The sequence below is a fragment of the Eutrigla gurnardus genome, assembly GCF_963514095.1.
Source record: "Eutrigla gurnardus genome assembly, chromosome: 1".
Lineage (NCBI taxonomy): Eukaryota > Metazoa > Chordata > Actinopteri > Perciformes > Triglidae > Eutrigla > Eutrigla gurnardus.
Genome location: NC_139915.1, coordinates 32,257,327 through 32,271,020, shown reverse-complemented (window position 1 = coordinate 32,271,020; position 13,694 = coordinate 32,257,327). Strand labels below are relative to the sequence as shown.

The 13,694-nt window shown below is 42.5% G+C and overlaps 1 protein-coding gene across 1 annotated transcript in view; it reads left to right on the top strand.

Annotated features, from left to right (window-relative positions):
* Positions 1–13,694, top strand: part of LOC311015648 (protein kinase C-binding protein NELL1-like) — a 201,486-nt gene that overhangs the window by 23,656 nt on the left and 164,136 nt on the right. The window contains exon 3 of the mRNA XM_084013025.1: positions 4,225–4,375. Coding sequence (XP_083869151.1) covers positions 4,225–4,375 — 151 coding nt within the window. The remainder of the gene's footprint in view (positions 1–4,224; positions 4,376–13,694) is intronic.

Below are 13,694 nucleotides of genomic sequence, written 5' to 3'. Positions count from 1 at the left end.
ATTTGGTAGTGTATGAAAAGATTAATAGATCCTCTTGTGCTATATATACAGTATATATATGCACATTTACTGTACCAGAGTTTCCGAAGCAGTTTCCAATACACAATGTAAGGAATATGAGGATACATATACCAAACTACCACATTAAAATAGAAACATAGGATAACATACTATTTACATTAGCTTCAAGTGTATGAACATTTGTGTGTGTGTGTGTTTTTATGAAACGGTGGTAAATAAAACACCTTTTAGGGATTGTTAGCAAACAGGCACTGTGACTATATCATCGACTGGTTGAGTTTGTTTCATTTAGATCGGGACTCCAATAGATTTGTTCGTTCGATTTGAACACGCATCGTTCCTCATCTGTCAATGAACTCCAACACCACTAGTGACTCAGTTAGCTAGCAGGATTTCTCTCCGGAGTTTTGTGGTGTTAGAATCAAACCAGTACCGACATGACATTGCTTAGTTACAACCGAAAATGGTTGACTCAACAGCAGGCTACATCTGGCAAGTGTAAGGCTGTGATTGCACTTGTCAAATGCGACTTTTGTCATCCCACGATGGTGTGGACAGCATGTGGGCACCATCCTGACATTTCATCAACCATAGGTGTCTCATCATCATCATCATCTCCAAACATGGGGGTTTCTCTTCCAAAGAGAACGGAGAAGAAAACCAGAGGCTGGAGTCCAGCTGAGGCAACTGCAAATGGTGTCTTTCAGGCACCTTAATAGATAATACCTGTCATAATTATGGGAATATCAAACTACATTAAGGATCTTTTGATCAGATCAGAGTTCCTCTGCTGTTGTGGTGTGGCTTATTTAAACAGATTTATTGTGTTTTTAGTAATTATTTCTCCATTTCTAATATGTCTTGTGTTGCATTTCAGTTGATTATTATTGTTTTGTACTGAGAATTGCTTGATTATGCCTATTAAATTTCAACTAGAGCTGTGTAATTGGCATACTGCAGGGCACACCATCTTCAATAAGATATTTTGTTAAAATGAATATGAGCCAAAGAGGGGTAAAATAAATCTCACCTGCTTGGTGTGTTGGTGGATCGGCGGAGGGATTGTGGCCAATGAAAATATGCTTTTATCTGGTTATCAGTCCATCATTGTGGGTTCAGTTAATTGGCTGCAAGTGATGCCAGAAAACTTTGATGTGTTACTTGTACCTTTTGATCTTGTTCTTCGCTTGCACCCAGCAGCCTGTGAGCAGATGCCAGTGATGCTGAATGTGTTGCTATGGGGGACCGTAACAATGTGACTACTGTCCAACAGAAACAGCATCTTTTGATCTGACACCCGAGTGGAGATGGAGTGTTTGTGTATCTACTAGACTGCACTGGGTCCAGAGTGAGGTCTGTTAACCTAGCGTGTCCTGATTCAGAGGTTATGAGAGCTTGTTTATGAGTTTCAAACTCAGTTTTATATCATTTTAAATTAAATATCTTTTTGTTTTGTGGCAGAATCGATGCGTCGCCTCATGGGATCTTCTGATCAGCCTTTAGAGAGACCCCCCATCAATATTCAGTACATATCAGCTGATCAGTGGCTTCTGACCGCATCCTTAACTGGATCAAAATATGGCTGCAAAGCTCATTAAGTTAATGGACCATTGGAGTAAAAGAAAGGGGCCTTTTCTGTTTTTAAACGGACACTCCTGCTATAAACTATAGGCTTTTTTAAGGCAACACTGGGTTACCATCTTTGAGGTCAGCTGCTGTAGAGACTAACATCTAGTAGTAAGTCATACATCACATCACAACAGCGTCTTTGTGACTGGATTGAAATTCACACTGTCAGGATTTCTAAATACCGTGGGATGGCGTCATACCGCCCAAACCCACTGCAGTCAAACTCCATTGAGCTCATTGCAAAGCATCCTGTCATGTAAAGACACATCCTCACATGCAGACGGGAATAGTCGTTAAGATGCAGCAGCCAAGACGTGTCGGATCTTTTCAAAATGATTCTGATGCCGTATCACTCCGACCTTATTAACAGTCGGTTTGTATTACACACACAAACAGCAGGCGGTGCTGAACAGTAACACTCCCTCCCTGTGAGCTGCAGATTGAAGGCTCTTTGACATTTCTGGGCCAGTAGCTGTCCTGCTTGGACACTGGCCTCCCTAGAAAACTCTGCCCTGATCTACTTTGTGCCCTTGGCAAGAAAACGTAGTAGTGTAGTACAGTAATGTGCTTATCTGGCTGAGACGCAGGTTTTTCCATATCAGGCCAGACAGAAGTCCACACAGACTCGACCGGCTTTGCGTCTTCGGCGATAGAAGTCTCTCCGGACCTCGGCTGGGCTCCTCTTCCTCGCTGCCAGTTAAAGAGGCCATCTGTAAGACTTATCCGAGCTGGGGGGGAGGTGGACCCGCCAGGGTCCTGATTAAAGTGATGAGCTGTAAAATCGAGAGGGCGGGGGCTGCCAGCCGGCTGTTGCCTGCTACACTGATCTTCATCTCGCCTGCTGGGAGACGAGCCTTCCTGCTCTACCTGTTTCCTCCTGTCACTGTAAATAGGTTTGTTTATGTCTACGAGTTCGCTGAACGTTGGACGTTGTTGCACCGCTTTTACTTCTGCTCCCTATCGATCCATCATCATTAGTGGGCTGTCGGGGTGTGTGCTTTTTTTGTTGTTGTAAATTTGGGTTTCCATTCGCTAATCATGTCTCAGGTGCGGCACAATTGGGAACTAAACACATGGTAGACTATCATCTTTGCTCTGTGTGTCAAATTTAATGATGTAAAGTTTGTCTGGAAGCCTTTCGTCAAACAGCGTCTGTTGGCTTTTTGTGTCTCTCTGGTTACAGACTGCACTTAATCCAAATTATGTTTAGAAGACAAAATACAATATATTCCAGTCAAGAATTGAATGATTAAGAACTTGGAAGTTAAAGTCAGTTTCTTAGATAAAACGGATACCATAAATTTAGCAGTCGATACTAATAACGGGATTTCCACCGCTCTTACAAAATAATGAATCCCATGTACTTCCACATCCACTTTATTACTGTTGGCAAAACTGTGTTTTGCAAATAAATTATTAATCCCAGATGATCTGCCAAGTTTCTCACCCAAAAAGACATCGTTCAAGATGACAAACTGTAAATGTTTTACTTAATAGAGCTTGACCACATTCATAATAACTCAATGCAACCATCACTTGTCACCCGTAAAGTCTGTTATTTAGCCAAACAGGACAGTGCTAACGTTAGCTAGCTTCCCCCCTGCTTATTTGAACAGTGATTAGTAACATCATGGGGGAAATTAATTCTGAATTTTGGCATCAACTCTTTAGCGAGGAATCGATTCTCATCACATCTCTACTCTGCACTAAACCACAAAGAAACACATTTAAGGAAGTCATAAAATTGTATTTTAGGAATGACTACATCTTTTCATCTTTTCCAAGAAAAATAACCTTATTGAATGGCGTTGACATTAGATATTGAACTTGTTTCAAGGCAACTGGTGTTGATTTATTACATAAAAATACCAATCAATCTCGCTCTGAGCTAGAGTTGGAATGAAATGATGGTGTCTGGCTTTCACACTCATCCTGCACGTCTAATAAAGAAAACTTTATGGCTCTGCTTCAAGAATCAGACCAATCTTCAGGAACGAACGCCGTCAGTCATTTTGTACATGAGTGTCTCTTGGGAAATATACCAGCATTAGAGGGATTTATTTCTCATAATATTCATTTCTTTAGCTTTTAGCTTAAGCTGTTTCACGCAAATGGACTTATTTTCTTCCTGATTTAAATCTAAGCATGGGATTACGTATAACTTTTTTTGTCTTTGACCCTAAATAATTCACAGGATGAGGTTGTTGTCAAACACCAAAGGTACATCGCTGGTGTTAGTTAGTTGTTATAACTGAGAGAAATGACTTTACATAAGTTGCTGCCAAGGGCAAAACCTTTTAGAGGACATGCAAAGTTTACATTCTAAGTATCAATTTACATGCACTAGTTTGGAAAAGCTCGTTGGCATCAAGGGATTACTTTTTCTTAAACCCTCACAGAACCGCCGGAATTGTTGATGAGATATATTTTCAAAGTGTGAAAGTGTTTCTCCATGTATGATTAGATAGCTTAATATGCCGCTCCCACTTTGGGCACACGGCAGCAACGTCGCCTGTAAAAAAAGAGTTTACACATGCTCACGATTTCCTTCCATTTTCCCTTTTATTCCTTCAGATGTTGGCAGAGCGGTTCACGCCCCGGCACACATCACGGAGAAAGTGGTGCAGTTGTTCAGGAGGAAAAGTGAGTTTACCTTCTTGGCCTCCATCCAGCAGAAGTCCTCCACGTCGGGAGTCATATTCTCCATCCACGAGTCGGAACACAGGTAATCTGCCTGTAATCCTCTTCATTGTTGGCCTGCGGCTCCTTTTCTGCACAAACTTTTTCCTTCCACAGGATTCCGAACGCTCTGGTTTTAAATTAAATTCTCATCTCAACCCGTAGCTGTTTGCAGATGACTGTTGATGAGGTGCGGTAAAGTAAAGATCGGCGTGTGATTACTCCACTAAGTCGGTGTGTGATGGGAGGGCAAGGCTACGGTGGAATAATGCGGCGTATCCTCCTGTACGCTCGGGGCAGAAAGATAACGCTCCATGTATTGTGTCTGTAAGATGAGTGTGAAGTACTAAGCAATACCAAGCATGCTGATAATGCCGAGCTTTATCGTGGAATGCTGCATAAACAGACGTGTGGCATCTGCCAGTGTGGCTGTTCCACTGATAACTAGAATATATGGCCTTGTAACAGAGCTGCAATGAACCACCCGGGTTACAGGAGTAGGTACACATTTTTTTATGAGTAATGATTTGAACACTTGCAATCTCTCTCCGGCTTTCTCGAGGAGTCTTATTGAATTTGATGCAATAGGCTGAATTTCGCTGCAGAACACGATGGCTGCAGGACATCAGCGTGTGGCAACAGCCAGCCCACCACCGAGCCCCCCTGAGAAAATGTACAACTGTGAATTGTTTTTAAATGGCAGGCTACATTGATTTTCCTCCACTCCTCTGAAGGTAAAAGCCTTCAGCGCTGTGAAACACGCAGTGAAAGTGAGGATGCGAGGGAGTGTGTATATGTTTTGCTGGGAGAATCATACCCAATGGCAGATTGAAGCTGAGGCCCCCCTTTAACTGATGGAGAGGGCTGTTTAGAGAAAAGCTAGCTCCCTAGGCTCCCAACCTGGTGTCACAAAGTTTATCACCAAACTTTTTCTTGTGCAGTACTTTCTTCCTGGCCTGAAAGAATGCTTCGAACTAGCGAAAGCTGGAAAAGAGACTCCATTAAGTCCATGACCTGGGTCTTTGACATTACCTCTGTTTTCCCTCGGTGATATAGGTAACAACCCAGACCTATTTAATAGGCTACTCACTAGGCTCGGCAGTATTACGTAGAGGTGGGAGAAATAATCAATCATACGATGCTTTGTTGAACGATTCAAAGTCTATAATCGATTATTATTTTTTATTGATTTTTTGGGGCAATCTTTCCAAATTGTATACAAGTCATGTAGGACATCGACTGTATCATACAAAGAGGAATTGGTTTGAAATTTTTGAAGGAAAAATTCTTGTTTTTTTTAAAATCCATAATAGAGACGCGTCATGATGCATTGAGAATTATTTAATAATCAAATCGTGACCCTCTGAATGGTAATCAAATTGGTATTTACAAATCCTGAAAGTATGATTTTCAATACAGTCATAAATACAGACACTGTGCTTTGTTTGATGCTGCGCCACAAGAGGTCGTTGCTATAGCAGCGAGCCCACAGAGCTCCGTGGTGCTCAGCACGCAACGCCAAGTTCCCAACATATATAACCACGACTGCATCATTAAAGCTTTTGTACTTCTAAGTACACTTTGCAGACGATGCATGCTTTTACATCTGTGACGTTTTGAATGCGGCTTTGACGATCTTATAATGGAGCACTTTCACGTCAGCAAATCATTTTCTCCACTGGTGCGTTTGTGCATGTCTGTGAGCATATCTTTCCTCAAGACTCTACTGTATGAACCACTCTCCAAGAGAAATGTGTCGACCCCTGCGGTGCTTCTAAGGTGACCTTAACAGTTGCCTGTTAGTCCCCCTTTGTCCGTCTGTCAGTCTCTCTCTCATACCTTACCTGCAGGCATAATTGCCACACAGCGGGCCGGCCAAACAACGGCGAGGCTAAATGGAGCCAACTGGCTGTGCCGTCCTCCTTCAGGCCCAATGACATGCACGGCGTAGCTGATGTAGCTCTGAGGAGTGCTCCGACTAAGTAAATGTTGCATTACATGCTCTTAGCTGTGCTCAAACACAACCAGTTGTTTCGGATAGTGTGTGTAAAGATTCCTGAAGCCTATGACATTCTGTCAAAAGGGTTGTTGTCTTAAAAAGGAGCCGTTCTCCCAAAATACAACATTTTTCTGTTTTTACAAAGTTTGAACTTTAAGGTTGGGGGTTACCAAAAAAACAACAACAACAATTTTGAGGCAATGTAATGTGTACAACAGAGGCTTCATTTACACAAAAATGAATAATGAGGGCATTTTCAGATCCCGACTTATATGCCCTATGAGTGATGGAATATTACAAGTATTGCCATAGAAACTGAACTCTCACAGACCCCAGTACCTGAAATAAAACAAGATTGACAGCCCAGCTATTAGCCTGACCAGATCCAGGTGATAGACCTGCCCGCTGTCTAATAGACCTTGACCCTTTAGCATATTAAAAAGCTGTGTGTAAAGTGTCCTAACAGACTGCAACACGAGTGACTTTTGGCTAAAAAATGGGTTTGATTGCATTATTTTCTTTCTACTGGAAGGTCTTGACTTGGAGCTGAGGTTTTGTCAGGTGCCCTGTTTCTATCTATTGCCATCGTTATCTTTGAAAGCTCTGCAATGGACGAGGGACGGCTGATTAAGGAAGTTGAAATGAGCAGTTATCTAAGCGATTACACTACAAAAAGCAAAATAAGATGGCAGCTGGCTGGAGACTGATCCCCCAGGGAGCTTCCTTACATGCTGCTGGCTATATTTTAGTAATTGTCACAATAAAAAAGAAGTTTTCTGTTTTAAAAAGTACAAACCTAAGAAGATGGTGCATACTACGTCTCAGATCTGGAGCCAAGCAGATGGTGCACATTTAACGGCTTCGGTGTGGACAGAGTGACTGATGGAATTATAAGTTAATATCAAGACCAAAAAAAGTTAGCTTATTGGTTCTTTGTACAACAAGGTCAGTAATTAATTAGTTCTGTTATTATAAAAAATACAGATCATATCTGAATCCTAACATGATTCCTTCTTCAATGCGTTCTTTGGGGGCTCGGTGAGGCCCGAACCAACACAAACCTGTGGTATTTTCTCCTAGTGATATGTGTGATGTGCACACATGTTGGGTTCATTTGGCCAAGATTTGAGCAGTCAGTCCTCTCACTAAAACAACAAAATACATGATGTTTCATTGGCTTCCAAAATTACCAGTATTCCTCGGATTCTGATCCAAGGCTTCTGGCGGCAATGTTTGTCAGCGCCTTCCAAATCTGTCATAAAAACCATTCATGACTGTTTCTGATCTGCATGAGCTAAAGTTAGATTCAGGCACAAGAAGAGAACAAATTGTGGCCATTTTTGAAAGAAATCAGTGTGTATGTATGGTATAGGCAATGATTTGTGTAGCATATTCTTCCAGGTCAAAGTCAGACTTGTTGACCTGTCCAACCACAACAACCTCCTTCCTGTGAGGATTTGCGGAGGCAAAACGATGTCTGTTCACAGTGAGATCTGTGGATTATCCAGAGAAGCAGCATGATGTTGAGGTGGTAAAAGAGAAAATATACTTTTTTCTCTCATAAATGGGTGAATTGACTCATGCACTATTTACAAGATGAAATACAAACGGAATATTTTTACATTTATTTTAAAATGTTTGCAGAGTAAACCTCCAGTAGGTCGCTGCCTTTTCAATGCCTTTGTTCCTTTTCCTTCAAATATTGTATTTTATTGATAAATGAGATGTCAGGGATTCAAATCCAGCCAAGCCGAGCCGCGGCAGCAGGCGGACGTTATTTTAGGACGAGCTGTTGTGAGTCACACAGCCATACTGCGAGTGTAATTAAATTTGGCGAGATGGACAGAGCCTTGACTGGCTCAGGGGCAGACCTGTGCCCCATTGTGACCGAGGATTTGTTCTGAACCCCTGAATCCCCTCTGAAGGCCCTATTAGAGCTCTCGGCCGATGCCCATTCTTTCCCATTATAACACCGGCCTCCCATTCAGCAGGCCTAACAGACAGCTAGCTCTACCACTTGGCCGAATCCAATCATGCATTTCTTCCGTCCCTTCTTTACTCCTTCGACTTTCTCTCGACACAATCAAACCATCCTCTCTTCCCTCCTCAAACCTCCTCTGCCAGCTCCGCTTTCCCAATATGATAATATCCTCATCTCCTCCTCCTCCTCCCCCCTCATCCTCCGCTTTCCTCATCCTCAAAGTGAAAACATCTTTTGAATGCAGGCGTTTCAACAGTAGTCGCTGCAAAAGCAGAAGGAACTTTTTTTCTTCCTCTCTTCCTCCCTTCTTCTTGTGCCCGGCACTGGGGAGTGGGAGAAAAGGTTTATTGATGCTCCTCTAAGCTGAATAGAACAAAAGAAGCCTATTTCTGCCAGGCCAGCAGTTTTTCTGGTTCCCAGTAACGCTCTCATTGTCAGCAAGTGGCGGTGGCTCTGTGATGAACTAACTCAAAGCCTGAGTCTCTCCGCCGCCGCTCTTTCCACCTGAGCACTTAAACATCTACGACAGTGGCAGTCAGCTCCTCCAGCTGCTCTGTTCATCCTGCTGCCCTGTGTCCCTCCAACAGGTTCTTCTTCTCAAGGAAAACATGCTGAGTCCATGTCGACATGAGCTGGGAGTGGAAAACGCTGGAGATGGAGGAGAGGATTTTTCATTTTAAGATAGACTTTGCGGTAAAAGTTTGGGGATGTTGAAAAAAACGGAGAATACATATCCCCCCAATGTTAAATTATGATTATATGAACAGATAATTGAGCGGCTCTTATTAAAAATTGAAGTCACGTTTTTAATACCTGACAGAAAGTAAGTTTGTTCTTTCACCAATCAAGTTTGTCAGTATTTGTAGTTACTGAACCAGTGAGTATTGTATTTCTACAATAGTATACAACACGTTGGCGTTCTTGAATCCTGAATCTCTACCATCTATAATATATATAATCTATAATCATAATGGACAAGTCGTCTTTTTGCAGTTTTTGAATGCATCAGTCCTGAAAGTGTGTTTATCTGTAAACACAGAACATCTTTTTCTAGCATGCACTTTATGTAACATCCTTGAGTCTGGAGTCAAATCTGATTGGTCACGTCTTGCTTATAGTTGACTCATCGTTGAATCATCGTCTTCTTTTTTCTTCCTCGTTGTTTCCTCTTTGTTTAAGCTTTCTTTATCTAGTAAATTGTAAAAAGAACTGACTGAGATACACATCACTGATTACACAGAGCACAGATTGATGCTTGATTTTCCTGGTTTTAAATAGAATATTCTGCCTTAATTTCCCAAATGATAGCAGACAGAAGAGACACAAAGGTAGAGGCTGCTGCTTCTATGCACCTCCCTCGGTTGATTTCAGAGTGGTTTATAAATTCAAAATGTAACCTGCGCTCTGATAATGTGACGTGACTGTTCTGATTTGTAAATATAGGCCTATTTTTATTGCCAAATCGCTGTTATTTATGAATGATGAATGATCCTTTATTTTAATCACCACACGTTCACGTCACCGCGACGCTTCGACTGTGAGGTTGGCGGCGGAATCAGGCTCCTCGGGCCGAATCGTCGACGGTTCGCGGTCACGTCGGCTTCGTTTCTGTGTCTAATTCCTTGGCAGACGATCTGAAAATGTCTTCAAATGACAAAAAGGCAACGGTTTGGTTCCAGCTGCCACGCTGCATCTCTGCTCTCGGTTGTCTGTTTACTTGATGCTCAAAATTGATCCTGCAGAATTTTGGGTGGGATGTGTTTTGCCATCAGATGGGATTTGTGTTTGAATGTTAAGAGACGGGAAGACCTGCTGGCTTCCATCCTGAACTCGGGATCGCCCCCGCCGAGCAGAGGTGAGGGTTGAGCTTCGACGCCTCTCACCTCAGGCAGATGCTGCTCTCCACACTTCACTCCCTGGATTATTCTCCCGCTGTATTTGCTCTCAGAAGAAAGGCATGCAATGCGGTACAGATGCTGACTAACAATAATTCCCTCTGCCCCTATGAGTCTTCTACAGAATCTCTGTGAACAAACATCGGCTGATGAAAAATACCAGTTTTTAACATTTTTGGTGCAACCATCGGCTTCAAGTTTTAGCCGGTCAAACTGGTCAGTTGTTCCACATTTGAGGAACGATTTGAGGTACAATTGATGGATTCTGTTCTACAGGCAAATCTGGATCATTTGTGGGCCACACGCTGAAGGTAGTTTTGATGTTTATTCCATCAATTGCTGCCTCCATTTCTGTGAGATTACTTTTACATTATTGGGCTGAGAATCCCTGCATCTGTTGAAAACAGGCTCTGCTTGCTCAAAAAGATGAACACTTACCAGAAACATCCACTTCATTTTAGCGTTGAATGACAATTTCACGCCTGTCAAACACTCTCAAGCCCCCGAGACCTTCACCTGCCTTTCGGCTGCCCTCCGCCTCCATGAATGAAAAGGCACACAAAGATCTGATCAAACCTCAAAGGTATCCTGCAACATTCCAACAATTTTTCAGTTAGATCAGAACATTTGGGACATATTTCTCAGAAACTAAATGGTATTTAAATGGTGTTTCTGCTGAAAAGTGGAGATACAGAACACATACATGGGATTGTTTTTGTATCGTCTATTGATTTTTGAAGGAAAATCCTACTCATGTGCCTTGTTTTTAAAGTAAATTTAGCTGATAATATATATGTTTCCTTACTGTAAGTAAGTTGTATGCATGATTTTGACTTGCAGTGGAGTATTTTAACAGTATTGCTACTTTTACCAAACTAAATGGTCTGAATACTGATTCACAAACCAATAGTAAGCGAGTTGGCTTGCTCACTGACCTTTACACAATCTGGATGCCGGGGGTTAAAAATGCATGGAGGGTTATTCCTGAGCCGTGCCTTGGGTTTTCGAGAGAAGCACTCAAGTGAATGTTTTTTTTTTATTTACTCCTCTGCACCCTGTAATTCCACCTTCTCTGGCCCGTCCATCAACCGTTTCAACCCGGTGGCATCATCGCCCTGATGGAATCTGCAGGAACCTGAGACCGTCTGCTAATAAAGCCACACTGAACCACTTTCACACTCGCTGTGCACGTAGGATTTAATTCGCTCCCGGTCATCACGTCCTATCAACCGACACCTATATGTCGGCACCCCCCCTTGATGTGATGCGATAGCCAGAAATGACATCAAAGGTGGTCTTCTATGTGACAACTGAAGCAAGATGTCTCACAACCAATCCCGGGGCCCGTTTTTCAGGTCACTAACTGGAGGCATTGGTGCGTTTTTTCCCCCTCATATCTGGTTTACCTCCTCCTCTCTGTTCCATGGATGAGCACCGGAGTGTTGACCTCCCTCTTGAGCAGATAATTGGCTGTCAGCTGCCCTCCATAAAACAGCTGCATGACACCGAGGGTGAAGAGAAAGGACAGGATGATATACAGCCAAGCCAGCAATCTTTTGGCCAGCCGTTCATTTCCAAAAAGTTTTCTCTTACAGATGACGCCAGCGCATTTTGATGAAGACCACATGTCACCTCTACAGCTTCTTCTCAGAGCTGTCGGCCGACTCCTGAGACCCTCACACACACATCCCACCATCTCCATCTTTGTTTATTTATTCCTCAGCAGTTTGAGTTGCTATCTCTTGTGCTCTCAGCACATTTCTAATACTGAGCGTGAGCTCGGGGCAGTTCCACACCGACATTCCCATACGCGTCTCAAAGTGCTGAGAGAGACTCACGTTGTTATTATGACTGTCTGACAACATAATGGAAATCACCTTACTGGGACATACATTTTCTTTCCATTCCACTAGACTGATCTGCTGTTTGATATTGTGTCTGGTGGCAGAAAGACGACGGTGAGAACTCGAGTGGGAGTTGGAGAGAGAAATGCTGGTGTTGTGAGTTTGTTGTGTTGGAGAACAGAAAGTGTTCTCTTTTAAATGACCTTGCGTGACATGGCTGATTATTTAGCCGAATTTGTGTCTACGATGGAAGATTTCACAACGAGTCTCACCCTTGAGCGGGACTGAAAGGTAAAGAAACACGTTTTATTGCTCCGTAGGCTCATGTCCACGCCGACCAACAATCTGAGGTGGCTAAAACGAGCACTTTTATTGGCTGTCCTTTGACGGTGGGGTGTTACCCCATGTGATTACATTGCAGCCTGTTGAGCAGCTTTTCTTGCTTTCTTCAATTTTCATTCGTCATGTCTGTTACATGGGAGCAAAGGCTGCAAAATACCAAACATTTAACAATCAACGTGTCTTCTGATGTAACTTTACCGTTTTTGGTTTAGAAGAACATAAATGTCAGCTGGAGTGATGCTCATTTCCATTCCTAACTGGCTTCTGGCTGCAACTTCATAACATATTAGACATCAATCTTCTCATCTAACCGTCTGCCAGAGAGTTAACGACTATTTCACAAAATGTTGAACTTTTACTTTAAGGGGACAGTTCTCTGCGTGGGACAAACAAACCCAGGACTCAAATGACATCATGGTGTCACATGACATCACCCCCGTAGCTTAATTTCTGTTCCAAGCAAAGCCCAACCATGATGTGTTGTTACGCTAACAGCAACCGTTTCACAACATGAACCCTCGTGAACCTTCAGCATCAAGATGATCCATAAAAGGCTGTTAAATGACATCACATTGAGGTTCTAGTTCCATTAGTTTTTTTAAGGAAGTTAGGAGCTGCTTTTATTGTGAAGAGTCCTCTTGGTTGTTTGTTGTCTCTGCTCGCTCTATATTGATTGATTGTCACCTGGAGCTCCTTGGTTGATCCTGGTCTGGCAACGTGACAATTAGATTAAGTTGCCTCGGTTCAAATAGGATCGTATGACAGTGATGTTTAATATTTAGATGCAGTGTGTGTTTCTTTGCGTCGTCTTCTCATTGGTGGTCCTCTCAAGTCCACATTCTCAGACTGAGTGCAACATAATTGGCCAACAAAGCCTTTTTTCCATCCGGGAGGATTCTCCCAGTGTGTCCTCAGCAGCCCGCCGTACCCCGTTATCCATCGTCTGCTGCTTATTATTTACTCGCCATCATTTTATATTCTAACACTTCTTTGTTGCTCTGTGCTCGTTCCATGACTTTTCAAGCGTATTTGGGTTTTTTTTCAGTAAAAGTGGTCGTTTTAGTTTCCTATGGCATCATTCCAAACAAAGAGGTGTCTTTATACGACTGCAAGGCGTTTATTTCCTTTTCTTTGATATGCTAAGGTGGTTTTTTCTGTGGAAGCTGGATGCTCACATTACGGGTCAGTTAGATCCACGCAGTTGGTAAAATATTGGCTTTGCAAAAAGCTGGTTATGAAATGATTAGTGATTAAAAGAGAGGCTTTAAAATGGTAATAAGGCTGTTTATGGAGAAACAATGAGG